The sequence below is a fragment of the Leucoraja erinacea genome, chromosome 8 (assembly GCF_028641065.1).
Source record: "Leucoraja erinacea ecotype New England chromosome 8, Leri_hhj_1, whole genome shotgun sequence".
Lineage (NCBI taxonomy): Eukaryota > Metazoa > Chordata > Chondrichthyes > Rajiformes > Rajidae > Leucoraja > Leucoraja erinaceus.
The window spans coordinates 884024-908479 of NC_073384.1; the positions used below are offsets into that span (position 1 = coordinate 884024).

The 24456-nt window shown below is 46.4% G+C and overlaps 1 protein-coding gene across 3 annotated transcripts in view; it reads left to right on the forward strand.

The window, feature by feature from the left end:
- Positions 1 to 301: 301 nt before the first annotated feature.
- LOC129699234 (ewing's tumor-associated antigen 1-like) overlaps positions 302 to 24456 on the forward strand; it is a 36671-nt gene continuing 12516 nt past the window's right edge. For 2 of the 3 annotated variants that reach the window (XM_055638849.1, XM_055638850.1), the window contains exons 1-3: positions 9164 to 10610; positions 12612 to 12688; positions 19247 to 19347. In XM_055638849.1, coding sequence (XP_055494824.1) covers positions 10370 to 10610; positions 12612 to 12688; positions 19247 to 19347 — 419 coding nt within the window. In that variant the 5' untranslated portion in view covers positions 9164 to 10369. Of the gene's footprint in view, positions 391 to 9163; positions 10611 to 12611; positions 12689 to 19246; positions 19348 to 24456 lie in introns of those variants that run through there. The other variant, XM_055638851.1, reaches the window with a different exon arrangement.

The following is a 24456-nucleotide window of genomic DNA, read 5'->3' on the forward strand; positions in this document are numbered from 1 at the left end:
AGCGGGCGCGGGGTTGCCATGGGGACGTGTGCCGGGCCCGGGCCGGGCCGGGCCGGGCCACGCGGGCGGGCGGGGGGGGGGGGGGGGGCGGGGCTGCGCGCGGCGGCCAATACCAGGCGGTTGGCGGTTGGCGGTTGGCGGAGGCGGGAAGGAAGGCAGGGCCAAGATGGCGGAGCGGAGCCGGGGGCCCGAGTGAAGAGTGAAGGATGAAGGAGGCAACGGCGGGCGGCGGCGGCGGCGGCGGCGGCGAGGAGCAGGAGGAGCAGGAGGAGGAGGAGGGGGGGAGGAGGAGGGCGAGGAGGATGCCGGCCAGGCCGCCGCTGAGCCCGGACGATGCGGGCCGCAGGAGGAGGAGACTGGGCCGGGGCTGCAGGGCGGGCGGCCAGCGAGGTGAGGGCGGGCGCTGACGTCACCTACAACACGTCACCCACTGACGTCACCCACAGCTGATGTCACCCACAACTGATGTCACCCACAACCCACGTCACCCACAACTGATGTCACCCACAGCTGACGTCACCCACTCCTGACGTCACCCACAGCTGATGTCACCCACAGCCCATGTCACCCACAACCCACGTCACCCACAGCTGATGTCACCCACAACCCACGTCACCCACAGCCCATGTCACCCACAACCCACGTCACCCACAACCCACGTCACCCACAACCCACGTCATCCACAGCTGAACCCACGTCCCCCAACCCACGTCACCCACAACTGATGTCACCCACAGCTGACGTCACCCACAACGCGTCACCCACAAGCTGACGTCACCCACAGCTGATGTCACCCACAACTGATGTCACCCACAGCTGATGTCACCCACAGCTGATGTCACCCACAGCTGATGTCACCCACAACCCACGTCACCCACAGCCGATGTCACCCACACCCCACGTCACCCACAGCTGACGTGAGCTACACGTGACGTCGGCCCTGGGTGATGTCAGCCGCAGCTGACGTCACCCACACCCCACGTCACCCACAGCTGATGTCACCCACAGCTGATGTCACCCACAGCTGACGTCATCCACAACACGTCACCCACAGCTGATGTCACCCACGACTGATGTCACCCACAACTGACGTCACCCACAACCCACGTCACCCACAGCTGATGTCACCCACAGCTGATGTCACCCACAACCCACGTCACCCACAGCTGATGTCACACACAACCCACGTCACCCACAACTGACGTCACCCACAACTCGTCACCCACACACGACGTCACCCACACCTGACGTCACCCACAACCCACGTCACCCACAGCGGACGTCACCCACTCCTGACGTCACCAACAACCCACGTCACCCACAGCTGATGTCACCCACAACTGATGTCACCCACAACCACGTCACCCACAACTGTCGTCACCCACTCCTGACGTCACCCACTCCTGACGTCATCCACAACCCACGTCACCCACAGCTCACGTCACCCACAAACCACGTCACCAACATCCGATGTCACCCACAACCCACGTCACCCACAACTGATGTCACCCACAACTGATGTCACCCACAGCTGATGTCACCCACAACTGATGTCACCCACAACCCACGTCACCCACAACTGATGTCACCCACAACTGATGTCACCCACACTGACTCACCCACAACTGATGTCACCCACAACTGATGTCACCCACAACCCACGTCACCCACAGCTGATGTCACCCACAACCCACGTCACCCACAGCTGACGTCACCCACAACTGATGTCACCCACAGCTGATGTCACCCACAGCTGATGTCACCCACAGCTGCTGTCACCCACAACTGATGTCACCCACAGCTGATGTCACCCACAGCTGATGTCACCCACAACTGATGTCACCCACAACTGACGTCACCCACAGCTGATGTCACCCACAACTGATGTCACCCACAACCCACGTCACCCACAACCCACGTCACCCACAGCTGACGTCACCCACAACTGACGTCACCCACAACCCACGTCACCCACAGCTGACATCACCCACAACTGATGTCACCCACAACCGACCTCACCCACTCCTGACGTCACCCACAGCTGATGTCGCCCACTGACGTCACCCACAGCTGATGTCGCCCACTGACGTCACCCACAACCCCACGTCACTCACAACTGACGTCACCCACAGCTGACGTCACCCACAACTGATGTCACCCACAACTGATGTCACCCACAGCTGATGTCACCCACAGCCCACGTCACCCACAGCTGATGTCACCCACAGCTGATGTCACCCACAGCTGATGTCACCCACAACTGATGTCACCCACAACTGACGTCATCCACAACACGTCATCCACAACACGTCACCCACAGCTGATGTCACCCACAACTAACGTCACCCACAGCTGATGTCACCCACAGCTGATGTCACCCACAACGTCACCCACAACCCACGTCACTCACAACTGATGTCACCCACAGCTGATGTCACCCACAGCTGACGTCACCCACAACTGACGTCACCCACAACTGATGTCACCCACAACTGATGTCACCCACAACTGACGTCACCCACAGCTGATGTCACCCACAACTGATGTCACCCACAGCTGATGTCACCCACAGCTGAGGCCACCCACCGCTGATGTCACCCACCGCTGACGTCACCCACAGATGATGTCACCCACAGCCCACGTCACCCACAGCCGACGTCACCCACAGCCCACGTCACCCACAGCTGACGTCACCCACAGCTGATGTCACCCACAGCTGATGTCACCCACAACTGACGTCACCCACAGCTGATGTCACCCACAGCTGATGTCACCCACAGCTGCTGTCACCCACAACCCACGTCACCCACAGCTGATGTCACCCACAACTGATGTCACCCACAGCTGCTGTCACCCACAACCCACGTCACCCACAGCTGATGTCACCCACAACTGATGTCACCCACAGCTGATGTCACCCACAGCTGATGTCACCCACAGCTGATGTCACCCACAGCTGATGTCACCCACAGCTGACGTCACCCACAGCTGATGTCACCCACAACTGATGTCACCCACGACTGATGTCACCCACAACTGATGTCACCCACAACTGATGTCACCCACGACTGATGTCACCCACAGCTGATGTCACCTACAGCTGACATCACCCACACATGACTTCACTTGGCACTGAAGTCACCCTGACCTGACGTCACTGACATCTACCGTCATCTAGACATGACGTCACCCACACCTGATGTCACCCACACGGGATGTCACCCTGGCCTGACATCACTCGGCACCGACATCACCCCAACGTTACCCCTATTGAACGCCGCACTGATCCGACATCACCCATAATCTGACGTCACTCATACATACCGTCACCCAGACCTGACGTTATCCACACCTTGTGATCGGTGTCTGGTGTCACTCAGTCTCCGTGAGGGAGCTGGGGCCGTGCTGACGTCACTTCCACCCCATCGTCACCCATACGTGACGTCACCCGGACACAACGTCACTCTTTTCCTCCCATTTCCCATTCCCATTTCCTCCAAATACAAGGCGTAGCTATGGGCACGCGCATGGTTCTTGCTTCTTGGTTTCTTTGTCCTCCAAAATATTCCTATATGGGCCCCAGCTATGCCTGCCTCTTTGTCGGGTACGTCGAACGATCCTTGTTCAATACGTACCAGGGCCCCATCCCTGACCTCTATCTCCGTTACATCGACGATTGCTTTGGTGCTACCTCCTGCACCCGCACACAACTGACTGACTTCATCCGCTTCACCACTAACTTCCATCCGGCACTCAAATACACCAGGACCATTTCCGACACTTCCCTACCATTTCTTTACCTCACTATCTCCATCTCAGGTGATAGACTTCTGACCGACATCCATTATAAACCCACTGACTCCCATGGCTATCTTGACTACTATTCTTCCCACCCTGCTTCCTGTAAGGACTCCATCCCCTACTCAAAATTCCTCCGTCTACACCGCATCTGCTCCCAGGATGAGGCGTTCCACACCAGGGCATCAGAAATGTCCTCATATTTCAAGGAACGGGGGTCCCCCTCCCCCAGATGAAGCTCTCACCAGGGTCTCTTCGATACCCTTAACACTGCTCTCTCTCCCCATCCCCCCCACTCGTACAAGGGCATGGTCCCCCTAGTCCTCACCTTCCACCCCACTAGCCGTCACATATAACAAATAGTCCTCCGTCATTTCGCCACCTCCACTCGCCACATCTTCCCATCTCCTCTGTCTGCTTTCCGCAAAGACCGCTCCCTCCGTAACTCCCTGGTTAATCCTTCCCTTCCCTCCCGCACCACCCCCTCCCCAGGCACTTTCCCTTGCAACCGCAAGAGATGCTGCACTTGGCGCTTTACCTCCCCCCTCGACTCCATTCAAGGACCCAAGCAGTCATTCCAGGTGCGACAGAGGTTCACCTGCACCTCCTCCAACCTGATCTATTGCTCTAGATGTCAGCTGATCTACATCGGTGAAACCAAGCGTAGGCTTGGCGATCGTTTCGCCGAACACCTCCGCTCGTTCCGCAATAGCCAACCTGATCTCCCCGTGGCTCAGCACTTCAACTCCTCCTTCCATTCCGAATCCGAGTCTACCTTTGATTTTCCAGCATCTGCAGTTCCTTCTTAGTCACTCTTACCTGACATCACCTTTGCTTGACCTCACTCATACATGACGCCATTTGACTGAGCCGAGGCTGCAGGCTCGGTGTGTAGCGACCGGGAGGGAGCTGGGGCCGCTGTGTCTAATGTCATCCGTACATGACGTCACTCCAACGCTACCCACACGTGTCATCATCCTGGCCCGACATCACTCGATATCTGACATCACCCAGTGCCCGACATCTCTCATACATGATGTCACTCATTCGTGACCTCATCCCTACGTCACTCGTACGTGACATCCCCCTTGACTGACGTCACCTTGGCCTGATGTCATCCACACCTGATGTCACCTAGTCTCTGACGTCACCGGCTACAAGTCATCGCCAATGCCTGATGTCACCCAACAATACCCCTACATGACATCATTGATACATGGCGCCACCTGCACATGACGTCAGCCCACTACCCGTCTTCCCGCACCTGCATATCCCCATGCCTGACTTCACTCACCAGCACCCCTACATGAAACCACCCCTGGACCACTTCATATCCAACGTCATCCCGCATGTCTGACGTCACCTCCCCCCCCCACGCCTACCCGTCATCACCCCTGCCCTAACGTCACCTTCCCCCCTGCCTGAGGTCACTCCTCAGATTTAATAGGAGCCTGAGGGGCAACTTTTTCACACAGGAATGAGCTGCCAGAGGAGGTAGGTAGTTGAGGCAGGTACTCTAACAGTATTTAAAAGACTTTTGGACAGGTACACGGATAAGAATGGTTTAGAGGGATATGGGCCAATCGCAGGCAAATGAGACCTTTAGATGTGGCATATTGATTGGCATGGATGAGTTGGGCCAGAGGGCCTGTTTCCGTGCTGTACGACTGATTAGTTTAAAGAGCATGACAGTGCATGGGCAATTAAGCTGATAATGCATGATTGGCAAGATATATATAACAGGGAAAACGATCCAAGGATGGTTTGAGGAGAAATTAAAAATTACAAATCCGATGTTTACACATTTGCCAGGGAATGCAACAAGTGTGGGGACGGGGGAATATGTTTTGAATTCAGTAAAGGGCCTGTCCCACTTACGTGATTTTTTTCATATTTAATAACAGACAAAGCATTACAAGAATTTCCCTGGATTATTGAATTAATTAAATAAAGCACTGGCCAGAGTCACTAATATTTTAATTCAATGCCCATGTTTTGAGGTAGATTTTAAAAGATAACAGAGAGTGTGTTTGTGATAAAACATTTATTTAAATGTTTTATTGCAAATTAAAAAGGTACGATTCTTTGGGAGACTACTCACGGGTGACGCCTGTATGGTCGTGAGTAGTCGCCCAAAGAGTCGTACCTTTTTCTGGTCGCTGCTGGATTTCCAACATGTTGAACATTTTCGGCGACCTGCTGCGACTATGACGGGGGCCAGCAAGTCGCCGAAAAAATATCGCGTAAGTGGGACAGACCCTTAAAGGATGACTAAGAAATTGATAAATGAAAAGGAAAATTGAATATGGGAGTCAGCGAGAAAATATGTGCTTCAATTATTATGTATAAAGGATAAGCTAAATGTGCTTAAACTGTTGTTTCTATGCTTATATATAATCATATACAAAAGCCATTACTCTCAACATCCATTAGGCTATTACACACTACAACCTCCAAATAAGCTCTAAACTACATAATATTGTTATTATTGTTTTTTTTATGTGTGCATGTGTCTCTATGGGCGTTTCTGTAAATATGGATACCAACCTGTGACATGGATGGGCAAATTTGAAAGTTATTAAATCATAATGAAATATCACAGGATTAAAAATGGGCCTACTTATGATCCTTTTGAGCTAATTTGTGATCAAAATTTGACCCAAATTTTATACTTTCAAAATTTGAAAATAAAAAAACGAGAGAGAAAATTATTTATAAAACATATAAGATACGCATTAACTAACCTGATCTCCCGGTGGCCTAGCACTTCAACTCCCCCTCCATTTCCGAATCTGACCTTTCCGTCCTGGACCTCCTCCATGGTCAGAGTGAGTCCCACCGCAAATTGGAGGAGCAGCACCTCATATTTTGCTTGGGTAGTTTACACCTCAGCGGTATGAACATTGACTTTTCCAATTTCAGGTCGTCCTTGCTTTCTCCCTCCTTCCACTCCCCTTCCCAGCTCTCCCACAGCCCACTGTCTCCACCGGTTAGGAAAAGGGGAGATGCAATGAGACCTGGGTTTCATGGTACACCAGTCATTGAAAGTAGGCATGCAGGTGCAGCAGGCAGTGAAGGAAGCCAATGGTATGTTAGCATTCATAGCAAAAGGATTTGAGTATAGGAGCAGGGAGGTTCTACTGCAGTTGTACAGGGTCTTGGTGAGACCCAACCTGGAGCATTACGTACAGTTTTGGTCTCCAAATCTGAGGAAAGACATTCTTGCCATAGAGGGAGTACAGAGAAGGTTCACCAGACTGATTCCTGGGATGTCAGGACATTCATATGAAGAAAGACTGGATAGACTCGGCTTGTACTCGCTAGAATTTAGAAGATTGAGGGGGGATCTTATAGAAATTTACAAAATTCTTAAGTGGTTGGACAGGCTAGATGCAGGAAGATTGTTCCCGATGGTGGGGAAGTCCAGAACAAAGGGTCACAGTTTAAGGATAAGGGGGAAATCTTTTAGGACCGAGATGAGAAAAACATTTTTCACACAGAGAGTGGTGAATCTCTGGAATTCAAAATAAGGGGTTTGTTCATTTTGAACTTAAATGAGTCATAAATGTGAAATGGTCATATTTTTAATTGTTGCATTCCAAAATATTCTATCTACTGTAATATGCTTTTCTTTTTAATAATAATAATAATAATATCTTTTATTGTCATTGCACGTCAGTGCAACGAGATTTAGTATGCAGCTCCAACCAATGAAAAAGAAAAGTAAAATAAATAAATAAGCTGTGTGTCATGACCATCCGAGGGAGACAGTCCAGGGGGGGTGGGGGGCACTCAGCAGCGCCGGTTAAAGATAGACAAAAATGCTGGAGAAACGCAGCGGGTGAGGCAGCATCTATGGAGCGAAGGAGTAGGTGACGTTTCGGGTCGAGACCCTTCTTCAGACCTCCACATCAGTCCGAAGAAAGGTCTCGACCCGAAACGTCACCTACTCGCTCCATTGATGCTGCCTCACCCGCTGAGTTTCTCCAGCTTTTTTGTCTACAAGCAATTTAATTTTCTGTGCAACCTGTCGGAAACAACTTTTAATTAAAGGATTACATTGAATATACTGTTCTAAATCTGTGTTTGCCAAGTTCCCACAATGAGGGTGACTTTCACCTTTGGCGATAGAAACCTGGCAGCTTTGTCTGAGTTTAATGGCAAGAAAATCAATCAGGTGAATATTAGATTGCCACTCTGCTGCCCTGATTTTCCTTCATCTGCCATTGTTTAAAACTACTTTCAGCGATGACTGTTCTTAATGCTGGAGGTTAATGTTAAGCTGCTGATATTCCGATATAAAAACAGACCAAGATGTAATTAGAGTCATTTTCATGCTTTCAAAAAATTGAATTGTCTGGTTACTCAAGTTAAGCAACATATGGGAAAGTAACCGTTCAATGTTACGAGTAATTTAAAGCAGAATCAATTCCATGTGGACATGAACATTCTTTAGAAGATGCAGGTTTTCTGTAACAGTTCAGGAAACAATGATGGCTCAGTGAGCTGACTTTCCTTGCTGTACTGTGCAGGCAGAAGTGAAAATTGGTCAGTCCTGTCAATAGACAATAGACGATAGGTGCAGGAGTAGGCCATTCGGCACTCCTACATCAACGACCCACACCATCCTGGCCACACACTCATCTCCTCGCTACCTACAGGTAGAGGTTCCAGGAGCCTGAAGACTGCAACGTCAAGGTTCAGAAACAATTTCTTTCCCACAGCCATCAGGCTATTAAACTCAACTCGTACAAAACTCTGAACATTAATAGCCCATTATCTGTTTATTTTCACTTTATCCTTCATTGTCCTATCTGGGACACAAGACAATAAACTCTCTTGAATCTTGTATCTTGAGCCAGCACAGCCATTTAATGTGATCATGGCTGATCGTCTAAAATCATTACCCCCTTCCTGCTTAAAAAAACTTTTTTTACCTTCCATGACAGTGAGGAGGTAGGTGCCTGGAGGAGAGTCACTGTTATGGATGTCTGCGTTAAATTGTGTTAATTGTGTGTTTTGTTTGTTTTTTACTGTTATGACTGCATGGTAACGAAATTTGTTCAAACTTGTTTTTGAGTGAAAAATAAAGAAATTCAATTCAATATCCATTGATTCCTTTAGCCCTAAGAGCTAAATCTAATGTGCCTGTACCACTTACGTGACTTGCTGGCATCTGTCATAGGTCGTTGCAGGTCGCCAAAAATGTTTACCATGTTGAAAATCCAGCGGGGACCAGATAGACGCTATGACTCTTGGGCGACTGAAGAGACTACTCACGACGATACAGGCGACATGTCGCAGGGTAACGCCTGAATGGTCGTGAGTTGTCGCCCAAAATGTCATACCTTGTTCTGGTCGCCAGGGTGTCGCCTGTATGGTCGTGAGTCGTCTCCTCAGTCGCCCAAAGAGTCGTAGCGTCTTTCTGGTTGCCGCTGGATTTTCAACATGGTAAACATTTTTGGCGACCTACAATGACCTATGAAGGGTGCCGGCAAGTCGCCGAAAAAGTCACGTAAGTGGGACAGGCCCATTACTCTCTCTTGAAAACATCCAGTGAATCGGCCTCCGCTGCCTTCTGTGGCAGATTCACAACTCTCTGGGTGAAAATGTTTTCCCTCATCTCAGTCCTAAAAGTCCTATATCCCTTATTCTTAAACTGTGTGACCCTTGGTTCTGGACTCCCCGAACATTGGGATTTTCTTTCCTGCATTAGTTTATGCTTTAGATCACAATCTGTTGAATGACATTTAGGTCTGGGATTACTAGCTATTTTTACCTCCCCATTTGGGTTTTAACATTCGTTTTGTATATACTTTTACTTCTTTCATGGCTGGGATGAACTAGCGACACACACATACGGGAGAAATAATCAGGGGACCCCATGGGTATAATTAAGCCTTCAGGGAGAGCATGGGAATACATTTTAAAACCAATGACTGAAAGAATTCCTCTTCAATTGAGGTTTGTTTGAATATTTCTTCATGGCAAAGTATTCAAATATAATTAGCTATTTTGTGAACAGAAAGCATTTTCATTCTAATGATTGGTCGTAGTAACTTAAAATTCTGAACTGAGATTTCTCCTTGGATGTGGTACAATTTCTATTTGTTTTTCATTAATTAGGAATGAACAATGTATTCTACATCCACCAGATTAAGAAGCATACGTAAAGAACGATATTACCAATGGAGGCTTGTTTAATTTCATTGTTAAATTGAGGTTGAAAATAATTCACTTTGAAGCATTCATTGTTGTATCTTGTATCCGGGTTAGTTTAGTTTAGAGATACCGCACGGAAACAGGCCCTTTGGCCCACCGACTCCGCGCCGACCAGCGATCCCCGCACACTAACACTCCTACACGCATGAGGGACAATTTACACATACACCAAGCTAATTAACCTTTTAACTTGTAACTTTGAATTGTGGGAGGAAACCGAAGATCTCGGAGAAAACCCACGCAGGTCACGGGGAGAACGTACAAACTCCGTACGGACAGCACCCGTAGTGGGGATTGAACCCGGGTCTCCGGCGCTGTGAGGCAGCAACTCTACCGCTGCGCCACCGTGATGCCCTTAAAATTAGAGAGTAAATTAGTGTTGGAAAGATTGAATTTCCTAAAAGTTTTTATTTATATTTGTATTTACATCTTAGTTACCTTTTATCTTCCAGAAATACCGCCACATAAAACTCCGAAAAGGATATTAAGAAAGCAGCAGTTCAATCCTAATCATGAATCTCCTGTCACTGACCCCGAGTTGCAGCAAGATATTTATTGGGATCAACACTCTCCAACCACATTTAAATTGGGTAAAGTATCTCGTTTACAATTGTATGATTGAGGTTTGGGAAATCCTGCATTTTAACTGAGCTTTGGTTCATTATGCATTTTCCCCGCTTTTATCTTTTTGCCTCATTGCCTAACCTCCCCCTATTGCCTCCAATTTCACCATCTGTATTTCTTCAGTCATTCAATATTAACATTAGACAACAGGTGCAGGAGTAGGCCATTCGGCCCTTCGAGCCAGCACCGCCATTCAATGTGATCACGGCTGATCATTCCCAATCAGTACCCTGTTCCTGCCTTCGCCCCATAGTCCCTGACTCCGCTATCTTTAAGAGCCCTATCTAGCTCTCTCTTGAAAGTATCCAGAGAACCGGCCTCCACTGCCCCCTGAGGCAGAGAATTCCACAGACTCACAACTCTGTGAGAAAAAGTGTTTCCTCGTCTCCGTTCTAAATGTGAGAAAAAGTGTTTCCTCGTCTCCTTATTCTTAAACTGTGGCCCCTGGTTCTGGACTCCCCCAACATCGGGAACATGTTTCCTGCCTCTTAACAAATCTGCCCACCTTGTTCATCATACTTGTCTTGCTAAGTATCAAGAAAACTGTGCATTGTGTACGTTCAATGTTGTTACGCGGAACACTAGAGCACAAGAACAGGCCCTTCGGCCCACAATGTCTGTGCTGAACACAATGCCAATCTATTTGGATCAAATCTGCTTCAACCACAGCCCCAGCAGCACATTCAAGGCACCCACCACTCTCTGCGGGGGGGAAAACTTGCTCCCCCCCCCATCTCCCCCCTCCCCGGTTATGTACTATGTTTACATATTCACATATTCTGTTGTGCTGCAGCAAGTGAGAATTTCACTGTCCCATTTGGGACATACGACAATAAAACATTCTTGACTATCCTTTGTGTGTCAGAGGTTATGAGGAGAAGGCAGGAGAATGGGCTTAGGAGGGAAAGATAGATCAACCGTGATTGAATGGCGGAGTAGACTTGATGGTCCGAATGGCCTACTTTTACTCCTATCACATATCATCTTGTCATCTTTATACTTGGTCCCTTTCACCTTTAAGGGCCTGTCCCACATACGTGTCCTTGGCACGCAAATTGAGCCGCGATGGGCCCGCGAAGGTCGGGTGCGATTACATGCATACGCACAGCCTTCTGGAGCACGTGTCGTCATTTGAAGATGGACACAAAATGCTGGAGTGACTCAGCGGGACCGGCAGCATCTCTGGTGAGAAGCAATGGGTGACGTTTCGTGTCGAGAATCAGTCTGAAAAGAAGGGTCTTGACCCAAAACTTCACCCATTGCTTCTCTCCAGAGATGTTGCCGGTCCCGCTGAGTTACTCCAGCATTTTGTGTCTATCTTCAATTTTCTTGGCCCCGCTCTAGGAGTAGAAGTGGGGGCGGATCCGGACCGCGACGGCCGTGAGCCCCAGGCCGAGTTTGGCGATCGTTTGCCTGCTTCTGCTGCTGCTGGAGGTGAGACGTTGCGTCGAGCCAGGGTCTTGGGCCTGTCCCACTTTGGCCGTCAGTTCCGCGACAGGCCGTTGGCGCGCAGAGATTTTGTTCACAACAAAAATTTCGGAACCCAGCGCGATGTCGCGCACAACGACATACCCCTCCGCGCTTCTCAGTGGGACCGGCCCCAAAATGCCCGTGCGCCTCAATGCGACCATGCGGTTGTGTAATTTGCGTGCCAAGGACACGTAAGTCGGACAGGCCCTTAAATGTATGCTCTCTAGAATTTGAATTTGTCATCCTTGGGAAAATATTCTTCAAGTCTACTCTGCCATTCAATCATGGCTGATCTATCTCTCCTTCCTAACCCCTTTCTCCTGCCTTCTCCCCAATTTATGATTCTTTACAAACAAGAAATATCCACAATTAATTTGCTTGTAAAAAGTAACGAAGTCTCTTTCCTTCTCGACTCAGTTTTAGCTGCAATGAAATGAAATATATCTTTATGAAATTCTACCAGAAGTTAATTTAGCCGCTCACCTTTTGTCACCCAGGCAATGGAAGGAAGACATGTGCGACTTCTCAGCGTGCGGTGGAAATATCCGATGTTGTTAATCGTATTGCTCCTCAGGTAACCAAGTATTTCGTCAACCTCCTGTGTCTGATCAGAGAGCTTTTTGTTGTTCGCAGTGTTAAGGGCCTGTGCCACTTACGCAATTTTTTTCAGTGACTTGCCAGCGCCCGTCACGGGGCAGGTCGTCGAAAAATGTCAAAATATTGAAAATCCAGCAGCGACCAGAAAAAGGCACGACTCTTTGGGCGAATACTCACCACCAAACAGGCTTCACCCCGCGACATTCGGCCCTTCGAGCCACCATTGCCATTCATTGTGATCATAGCTGATCATCCACAATCAGTACCCCGTTCCTGCCTTCGCTCCATATCCCTTGATTCCGCTAGCCCCAAGAGCTCTATCTAACTCTCTACTAAATTCATCCAGTGAATTGACCTCCACTGCCTTCTGTGGCAAAGAATTCCACAAATTCACAACTCTCATCTTAGTTTTAAATGACCTCCACTTTATTCTTAGACTGCCGCCCCTGGTTCTGGACTCCACTACATTGGGAACATTTTTCCTGCATCTAGCTTGTCCAGTACTTTTATAATTTTATATTTTTCTACAAGATCTCCTCTCATCCTTCTAAATTCCAGTGAATACAAGCCCAGTCTTTCCAATCTTTGCTCCCATGACAGTCCCGCCATCCCGGGGATTAACCTACGCTGAACCTATGCTGCACTCCCTCAATAGCAAGGATGTCCTTCCACAAATTAGGAGACCAAAACTGTACACAATACTCCAGATGTGGTCTCATCAGGGCGCTGTACAACTGCAGGAAGACCTCTTTACTACTGCATTCGTATCCTCTCGTTATGAAGGTCAACATGCCATTAGCTTTCTTCACTGCCTGCTTATACCTGCGTGTTTACTTTCAGTGACTGGTGTACAAGGACACCCAGGTCTCGTTGCCTTTCCCTTTTTCCTGCCTCCTTGTTCTTGCCGCCAAAGTGGATAACCTCACATTTATCTACATTATACTGCATCTGCATTGCATCTGCCCACTCACTCAACCTGCCAAGTCACCCTGCATCCTCCTAGCATCCTCTTCGCAGTTCTCACTGCCAACCAGCTTTGTGTCATCTGCAAATTTGCTCGTGTTACTTTTAATCCCATCCTCTAAATCATTAATATATATTGTAAATAGTTGCGGCCCCAGCACTGAGCCTTGCGGCACTCCACTCGCCACTACCTACCATTCTGACAGGGACCCGTTAATCCCTACTCTTTGTTTCCTGTCTGCCAACCAATTCTCTATCCATGTCAATACCCTACCCCCAATACCATATGCTCTAATTTTGCCCACTAATCCCCTGTGTGGGACCTTATCAAAGGCTTTCTGGAATTCCAGATACACTACATCCACTGGCTCTCCTTCATCCATTTTACTTGTCACATCATCAAAAAATTCCAGAAGATTAGTCAAGGAGGATTGCCCCTTCATAAATCCATGCTGACTTGGACCAATCCTTTTACTACTATCCAAATGTGCCGATATTATTTCTTTAATAATTGACTCCAGCATCTTCCCCACCACCGAAGTCAGGCTAACTGGTCTGAATCCCGTTTTCTCTCTCGCTCCTTTCTTGAAAAGTAGAGTAACATTAGCTACCCTCCAATCCACAGGAACTGATCCTGAATCTATAGAACATTGGAAAATAATCACCATTGTGTCCACAATTTCTAGAGCCACCTCCTTGAGTACCCTGTGATGCAGACCATCAGGGGATTTATCATCCTTCAGTCCTATCAGTCTACCCAATACTATTTCTCGCCAAATGCAAATTTATTTCATAGAAACCTAGAACATAGGTACAGGAGTAGACCATTCGGCCCTTCGAGCCTGCACCGTCATTCAATATGATCATGGCTGATCATCCAACTCAGTATCCTGTACCTGCCTTCTCTCCATACCCCCTGATCCCTTTAGCCACAAGGGCCGCATCTAACTCCCTCTTAAATGTAGCCAATGAATTGGCCTTAACTACCTTCTGTGGCAGAGAGTTCCAGAGATTCACCACTCTCTGTGTGAAAAATGTTTTTCTCATCTCGGCCCTAAAGGATTTCCCCTCTATCCTCAAGCTGTGACCCCTTGTCCTGGATTTCCCCAACATCGGGAACAATCTTCCTGCATCTAGCCTGTCCAACCCCTTAAGAATTTTGTAAGTTTCTATAAGATCCCCCCTCAATCTCCTAAATGCTAGAGAGTACAAGCTTTCAGTTCCTCTATCTCCCTAGATCCTCTGTCCTCTACTACATCTGGGAGATTGTTTGTGTCTTCCTTAGTGAAGCCAGAACCAAAGTACCTGTTCAGCTATTCTGCCATTTCCTTATTACCCATAATAATATCACCTGTTTCTGCCTTCAAGGGACCCACATTTGTCTTTGCTACTCTTTTTCTCTTAACATACTTAAAGAAGCTTTTACTGTCCTTCTTTATATTCCTGGCCAGCTTACCCTTATACTTCATCATTTCACCTCGTATTGCCTTATTTGTTACCTTCTGATGTCTATTGTAAGTTTCCCAATCCTCTTTGCTATGTTATACACCTTTTCTTTTAGTTTTATACCGTCCCTAACTTCCCTTGTCCACTACGGTTACCTCTTATTCCCCTTAGAATCTTTCTTCCTCTTTGGAATGAAATGATCCTGCATCTTCTGGATTATGCCCAGAAATTCCTACCATTGCTGTTCCACCGTCATTCCTACTAGGATCCTTTTCTAGTCGACCTTGGCCAGCTCCTCTCTCATGCCTTCATAGAGCCCTTTGTTCATTTTATTAGAAGTTAATAAATCACAAAAAACAGTACAGTGGCACCTAATTTTAGGTGCCAACTATGTAATAACGTAATCCATTCTATGTACAACCTCTAGTTTTATGTTATAAGAAAGAAGTAAGCAGAACAAGAAAAAGAAAGCAATAGAAAGGGGAAAAAGTGGAGAAATAGATGGTAGAGAGTAGAAAAACGTGAAGTGTGTATATAAAAAATAAAAAAAGGAAGAGAGAAAGAGGAAAGTAGAAATAGAAGTGAAGGCCCCTTAAAAGAGAATTTTTCAAATCTGTATTCGGAGATGTAGATCTATCCGCGTCATGAACTGAAATCAGCAATCCTTACGGCACCGCTGCATCACATGATTCCAAAAAGTCGATGAAAGGAGACCAACTCTTTAAGAATTGGTCATATTTATCTATTAGTCTTTGTTCAACTGCAACACTGACACTTCTGATTTAACCTTCTCCCTCTCAAATTGCAGATTAAAACTGATCATATTTCCTCCCACATCCTAACGACGTGCAGGTTTGTAGGTTATTTGCGCCTCTGTAAAATGCCTGTATTGTGTAAGAGGCGGATGAGGAAGTGGGATAACATAGAACTGGTGTGAATGGGTGATCAATGGTTAGCAAGGGCATGGAGGGCCGAACGGCCTGTTTTCTTGCTGTAAAAAAAAGTTGTGATATGTGTAGTGTTCACAGATGACTAATTTTTCACTTATGCACGATATTTCACCACATCTCCTTTCTATAGCCCTATCAAAATTTTCAAGACAGTTGAAAACATTAAATGGTTCGTGTCCAGTAGTTGTCTGTGGTCTTTATTGACATGAGAAGAATAGATCAGGTAGATGCACAGTCTCTTGCCCAGAGTAGGGGAATCGAGGACCAGAGGACATAGGTTTAAGGTGAAGGGAAAAAGATTTAATAGGAAACTGAGGGATAACACAAAGGGTGGTGGGTGTATGGAACAAGCTGCCAGAGGAGGTAGTTGAGGCTGGCACTATCCCAACTTTTAAGAAACAGTTAGACAGGTACATGGATAGGACAGGTTTGGAGGGATATGGGCCAAATGCTGGCAGGTGGGACTAGTGTAGATGGGACATGTTGGCCGGTGTGGATAAGTTGAGCCAAAGAGCCTGTTGCTATACTGTATCACTCTATGGCAGTCCACTCAGAAGATGAGCTATGAACTAGAGAGAATGCTGATGTTGGGTTATTAACAAACTCATTCATTGAAATGATATATCATCAGCAGAATTTGCACCGTTGAAAATTTAATCTCGCGTTTTTAATTAATTATTTCCCCGCTGAATGCAGTTTACCAATAATTAATAAATAAATTAATTTGCTGCTTGATTAAAAGTTATTGCAGTGGAGAAAATGAAATTCAGATTGCTTTTTCAAAAAAAATTGTTATTCTGTATTTAATATAAACAACTCTCCAGGTTCCTTATCATATCTTAATACGCACTAAGTTACTCCATCGCATTGTATTCTATACAGGTTTCCAGCTTCTGTAGTTCCTTGTGTGTCTATATTTTAATACCTTTCTTCTTAAGTATCAAAGAATGTGCATTATAAGTTCAAGATTATGAAGAAGAATTCTTCATCTGAAGAATTTGAAGAATCTGAACAAGGGTCTCGACGCGAAACGTCACCTATTCCTTTTCTCCAGAGGTGCTGCCTGTCCTGCTGAGTTACTCCAGCATTTTGTTTCTATCTTCGATTTAAACCAGCACCTGCAGTTCTTTCCTACTGGCTTGTATACTCTGGAGTTTAGAAGGATGAGAGGCGATCTTATTGAAACATATAAGATTATTATGGGTTTGTTCATGCTAGAGGCAGGAAACATGTTCCCGAGTCGAGAACCAGGGGCCGCAGTTTAAGAATAAGGGGTTAGCCATTTAGAATGGAGACGAGGAAACACTCTCACAGAGAGTTGTAAGTCTATGGAATTCTCTGCCTCAGAAGGTGGTGGAGGCCAGTTCTCTGGATACTTTCAAGAGAGATAGGGCTCTTAAAGATAGCGGAGTCAGGGGATATGGGGAGAAGGCAGGAACGGGGTACTGATTGGGGATGATCAGCCATGATCACATTGAATGGCAGTGCTGGCTCAAAGGGCCGAATGGCCTACTCCTGCACCCATTATCTATTGTCTATAGTTTGTCATTGGTGCAGGAGAAGGCCATTCGAGCCTGAACCGCCATTCGATATGATCATGGCTGATCATCCAACTCAGTATCTTGTACCTGCCTTCTCTCCATACCCCCTGATCCCTTTAGTCACAAGGGCCATATCTCCCTCTTAAATATAGCCAATGAACTGGCCTCAACTACCGTCTGTGGCAGAGAATTCCACAGATTCACCACTCTCTGTGTGAAAAATGTTTTTCTCATCTCGGTCCTAAAAGATTTCCCCCTTATCCTTAAACTGTGACCCCTTGTTCTGGACTTCCCCAACATCGGGAACAATCTTCCTGCATCTAGCCTGTCCAACACCTTAAGAATTTTGTAAGTTTTTATAAGATCCCCCCTCAATCTTCTAAATTCTAGCGAGTACAAGCTGAGTCTATCCAGTCTTTCTTCATATGAAAGTCCTGACATCCCAGGAATCAGTCTTGTGAACCTTCTCTGTACTCCCTCTATGGCAAGAATGGCTTTTCTCAGATTAGGAGACCAAAACTATACACAATACTCCAGGTGTGGTCTCACCAAGACCCTGTACAACTGCAGGAGAACCTCCCTGCTCCTATACTCAAATCCTTTTGCTATGAATTTTGTGTCAGTTTGTTTATAAGTGAATATAATTGAAAAGACGGGGTCCTGTAGATTCTCAAAATCTGAATCAGAATACTATGTTTACATATTGTTTGGAACTTCTGGTATGCTATATATTGTGTTGCTGCAACTAAGAATTCCATTCTTCTGTCTGGGACACATGACAATAAAACACTTGACCCTTGAAATAAAATGTGACAATACTCAGTAGCTCAGGCAGCATCTGTGGAGAGAGAGAAACATAGATAATAGGTGCAGGAGTAGGCCGTTTGGCCCTTCGAGCCAACACTGCCATTCAATGTGATCATGGCTGATCATCCATAATCAGTACCCCATTCCTGCCTTCTCCCCATATCCCTTGGAACAGAGAGAGGGACAGTCAATGTTTCAAGATCTTTCATCTGGAATGTAAAATGTTAACTAAATATAAGTGTATAAAACCTCTTGCATCTCCAACTTTAAGTTTTGTCCTGAAATGTTCACACTTGTTTCTGCACAAGCATATGCTGTCTAAAATGAGTGATCCTAGCATTTTCTGAAATAGTCTCTTTTTTAATGCAATTTCATCTTTCCTTCGAAAATAATGCTTCCTTCCAAGTGAAATTCATGATTTTGAGTGCTTTTTTTTTTTGCTTTTAGAGTCATAGAGTGTTACCGCATAGAAACAGGCTCTTTGGCCCAACTTGCCCACACCAGCCAACATGCCCCCATCAACGCTAGTCCCACCTGTCTGCATTTGGCCCACATTCCTCTAAACCTGTGTGTCAATAGGAACTGCAGATGCTTGTTTAAACCAGATGCTGGAGTGACTCTGCGGGACAGGCAGCATCTCTGGAGAGAAGGAATGGGTGACATTTCGTGTTGAGACCCTTCTTCAGACTGATGAAACCTGTCCTCTCCAGCTGTCCCTCCAAACCTGTCCTATTCTTATGCCTGTCAAAATCTATTTTCCTTTTTTTTTTTAAGTTGAAAATATGCGCGTTGAAGATTGGTATTTGTGTTTTTTTTTTGGATGAACAGCAATCACCTGAAGTGTCTCTGAACATGTGGCTCGGAGCAGACGCTATCCAGTGTAGTCCAGCTCTTTCATATCGAGAAAGGATCAAAGCAAATTATTCAAGGTACGCACAAATTTTCAGTCTTTGAAGAGATTGAATTAACATTTCTTGTAGAATTTTAGAGCAGCACGGTGGCGCAGCGGTAGAGTTGCTGCCTCACAGCGCCAGAGACTTGGGTTCAATCCTGACTACGGGCGCTCGCTGTCTGTACGGAGTTTGTCCGTTCTCCCCTTGAACTGCGTGGGTTTTCTCCGGGTGCTTCGGTTTCCTCCCACACTCCAAAGACGTACAGGTTTGTAGGTTAATTGACTTGGTATAAGTGTATAAATAAAATAGTCCCTAGTGTTTAGTGTGCGGGGATCGCTGGTTGGTGTGGACTTGGTGGAGCAAAGGGCCTGTTTGTGCTGTATCTAAACTAAAAAAAAATGTGACTTTTAAAGTAGACTGCTTTGTAAGCATTATTAAAGAAATATCCTAAATTCTTTTCATTTTGTAGGTTGATGTGAGCTGGCATTTATTGTCATTGAGACTATTTTGAGGCTTTGCCTTAAATTGCTGAAATCATAGAGTCATAGAGTGATACAGTGTGGAAACAGGCCCTTCGGCCCAACTTGCACACACCGGCCAACAATGCCCCAGCTACACTAGTCCCACCTCCCTGCGCTTGGTCCAAATCCCTCCAAACCTGTCCTATCCATGTACCTGTCTAACTGTTTCTTAAACGTTGGGATAGTCACTGCCTCAACTACCTCCTCTGGCAGCTTGTTTCATACCCACCACCCTTTGTGTGAAAAAGTTACTCCTCAGATTCCTATTCAATCTTTTGTCCGTCACCTTGAACCTGTGTCCTCTGGTCCTCTATTCTCCTACTCTGGGCAAGAGACTGCGCGTCTACACGATCTATTCCTCTCATGATTTTATATACCTCTATAAGATCACCCCTCATCCTCCTGCGCTGCAAGGAATAGAGTCCCAGCATACTCAACCTCTCCCTATAGCTCACACCCTCTAGTCCTGGCAACATCCTCATAAATCTTCTCTGAACCCTTTCAAGCTTGACAATTTCTTTCCTATAACATGGCGCCCAGAACGTAACACAATACTGTAAATGCGGTCTCACCAACGTCTTATACAACTGCAACATGACCTCCCAACTTCTGTTTCCCTACTTCCAACTGATGTCCTTCTGGGAAAGACACTCCCCTGTACTTCAGTTTAGAGATACAGCGCGGAAACAGCCCCTTCTGCTCACCGAGTCCACGCCGACCAGCGATCCCCGCACACTAACACTATCCTACACACACTGGGGATAATTTACATACCAAGCCAATTAACCTACAGAACTGTACGTATTTGGAGTGTGGGAGGAAACCGAAGATCTCAGCGAAAATCCATGAAGGTCACGGGGAGAACGTACAAACTCCGTACAGACAGCACCCGTAGTCACGATCGTACCCGGGTCTCTGGCGCTATGAGGCAGCAACTCTACCGCTGCACCAGCATGCCGCCCTGTACTGTTGGGTAAGAGGTTTTGAGACTCGGATACAGTGATGATACTGAACAAGGGGTACATTTCCAAGTCAGGGTGGTATGTGACGGGGAAGGGGCCCTGCAATGGTGGTGTCGAGATTGGGAGGCACAGTTAGAGCAGTCGTGCGTGTTTGGTAAATGGTGCAGTCTGTATCCTCTGTGTACCTATGGTGGAGAGCGTGAATGGTCAGGTTGGCTAACTGGAGCACAGTCCAATCTTGACTACGGGTGCTGTCTGTACGGAGTCTGCACGTTCTCCCTTTGACCGCGTGGGTTTTCTCCAGATGCTCCAGTTTCCTCCCACACTCCAAAGGCGTACAGGTTTGTAGGTTAATTGGTGTCGGTAAAATTGTAAGTTGTCCCCTGGTGTGTGTAGGATAGTGTCGGTGTGCGGGGATCCTGGTTCGCGCGTGTAGATTGGTTATTTCCTACTAGCCAATTGTAGTGCTTGTTAGTAGTCGCTCCACGTAACATGCGTTTTATATTAGCAAGAGTTTGCCTCCGCCATTCAGTTTGAGTAGCTGCTAGAAAGCGTTATGTCCTGCAGACTAATTCTGTAAGTACATATAATAAACGTGTTGTATCCTGATATGGAGAAACTCAGCGGGTGCGGCAGCATCTATGGAGCAAAGGAAATAGGTAACGTTCCGGGCCGAAACCCTTCTTCAGACCTGATATAGATAGATAGATATGCCATTTATTGACTCGACTCATTACAGCATGTGTTTGACTCGACTCATTACAGCACGGACACAGTGGGCCAATGACCCTGTTTCCGCGCTATGTTGCTAAAGAATTATACTGTTGTAGGTTTTATAGAAAAAAATATGATGATAAACAATAGACAATTGGTGCAGGAGGAGGCCATTCGGCCCTTCGAGCCAGCACCGCCATTCAATATGATCATGGCTGATCATCCCCAATCAGTACCCCGTTCCTGCCTTCTCCCCATATCCCCTGACTCCGCTATCTTTAAGAGCCCTATCTAGCTCTCTGTTGAAAGTATCCAGAGAACCTGCCTCCACCGCCCTCTGAGGCAGAGAATTCCACACTCACAACTCTCTGTGTGAAAAAGTGATTCCTCATCTCCGTTCTAAATGGCTTAGCCCTTATTCTTAAACTGTGGCCCCTGGTTCTGGACTCCCCCAACATGTTTCATTAAGATCCTTTTTTCTATTATAAACTTATGTAAAGTCAAATACATTCAAAAGAAAAGCATCCGTTATTTCCTATTGTTCACTGGGTTCAAGATATAAACAGAACCTGTAACCAGAAACATTGAAAATAAATAGGTGCAGGAGTAGGCCATTCGGCCCTTCGAGCCAGCACCGCCATTCAATATCATCATGGCTGATCATCTAAATCAGTACCCTGTTCCTGCTTTTTCCCCATATCCTTTGATTCCGTTAGCCCTAAGAGCTAAATCTAACGTAGACATAAAATGCTGGAGTAACTCAGCCGGTGAGGCAGCATCTATGAAGAGGAGGAATTGGTGACTTTTCGGGTCTAGACCCTTCTTCAGGCTGAGCTATATCTAATTCTCCCTTGAAAACATCCAATGAATTGGCATCCACTGCCTTCTGTGACTGAGAATTTCCCAGATTCACAACTCTCTGAGTGAAAAAGTTTTTTCTCATCTCAGTCCGAAATGGTCTACCCCTTATTCTTAAACTGTGTGACCCCTGGTTCTGAACTCCCCCAACATGGGGAACATTTTTCCTGCCTTACTAACATGGATCAACGCATACACTGTTAAAATAAATTCCAAGGTTCATTCGCACTTGATAGCTCTTGATTAAGAATCTGTGCCAAAATCTGTTGAAAATACTTGGGCTTGGCTTTCCATCATCGCAATGTATGTAGCATTCAGAATTGATAACATTATTAATGAACGTCAACCCTTGCAGTGTCCTTGAGTAATATCCTGAAATAGCCCATTCACAAAGCTAATTCAAAAATTCTTCACGTCATATAAATCACCGTGTGAACTTTAGGATTTAATTTCTCGCTGAGGCAGTCTGACCTTTATTTACTTAAGTTTCCTGGGGGACTGTGGCAGAGAATGACATCATTGGGTGACTAATCAAGTTAAACGAAAGCCAAGAGATATTTTGAATTAGAAACAAAAGTCTCCACTTGTTTACAACGTTAACTACTTTATGCCTTGGTGCATTTGTGTCTAGATATCATCAACATTTAATTCTGCTCCAGTCGCTTTATAAACTGAAATTCTAAGCCATTCTAAGCTCAATCCTTGTGCTTTGTGATATGGGGTAAAATAATCAGCATTTGGAAAAAATCAATTATGACTTTTATTGAAAGAAAACTTTAAAAAAAAATTCTGAACCTTCAGATCTACTGATCTTAGTCTTGTAGATCTGTGTAAATTTGTTAATCCCTGTTACGGATACTCTCCCCAAAAAAGGTCAGGCAGTCAGAACTTCTATCTACTTCATTAGTGACCCTCAGACTATCTTTGTTCAAGAAGGAACTGCAGATGCTGGAAAATCGAAGGTAGACAAAATTGCTGGAGAAACTCAGCGGGTGTGGCAGCATCTATGGAGCGAAGGAAATAGGCAACGTTTCGGGCAGAAACGTTGCCTATTTCCTTCGCTCCATAGATGCTGCCGCACCCGCTGAGTTTATCCAGCAATTTTGTCTAGCTCAGACTATCTTTGATTGGACTTTACCTTGCATTAAGCATTATTCCCTTATCATGTATCCGTACACTGTGAATTGCTCGATTGTAATCACATATAGTTTCTCCGCTAACGGGATAGCACACAACAAAAGCTTTTCACTGTACCTCGGTACACCACACTAAATTAACCAAATGACAATAAACTAAACTAAGCTTTTACCCAGAGCGCAAATGTCAAAGACTAGAGGGCATAGCTTTAAGAATAAAGGGACAGAGTTTAAAGGAGATATGTGGTGGTGGGTGCCTGGAACATAATGTGTATAACGTCATGAGAGGAATAGATCGGATGGGTGTAGAGGCTCTTGCCCAGAGTAGGGGAATCGAGGACCAGAGGACATAGGTTCAATGTGAAGGGGAAAAGATGTAATAGGAATCTGAGGGGTAACTTTTCCACACAAAGGGAGGTGGGTGTATGGAACAAGCTGCCAGAGGAGGTAGTTGAGGCTGGGACAATCCCGACGTTTAAGAAACAGACAGGTACATGGAAGAAGGGTTTCGGCCCGAAACGTTGCCTATTTCCTTCGCTCCATAGATACTGCTGCACCCGCTGAGTTTCTCCAGCAATTTTGTGTACCTTCGATCTTCCAGCATCTGCAGTTCCCTCTTGAACACAGGTACATGGATTGGACAGGTTTGGAGGGATATAGGCAAAGCGCAGACAGGTGGGACTAGTGTAGCTGGGACATGTTGGCCAGTGTGGGCAAGTTGGGCCGAAGGGCCTGTTTCCACGCTGTATCACTCTATAACAGGAGTAATGGTGGTGGAGGCAGATGTAATAGAGGCTTTCAGTTAGGTACATGGATATGCAGGGCAGGAGAGACATGGATCATGTGCAGGCAGATGGGATTAGTTTAGCTTGGCATCATGTTCAGCACAGATCTTGTGGGCCAAAGGGCCTTTGCCTGTGCTGTACTTTTCCATGTTCAATGTTTAAAGTGAGC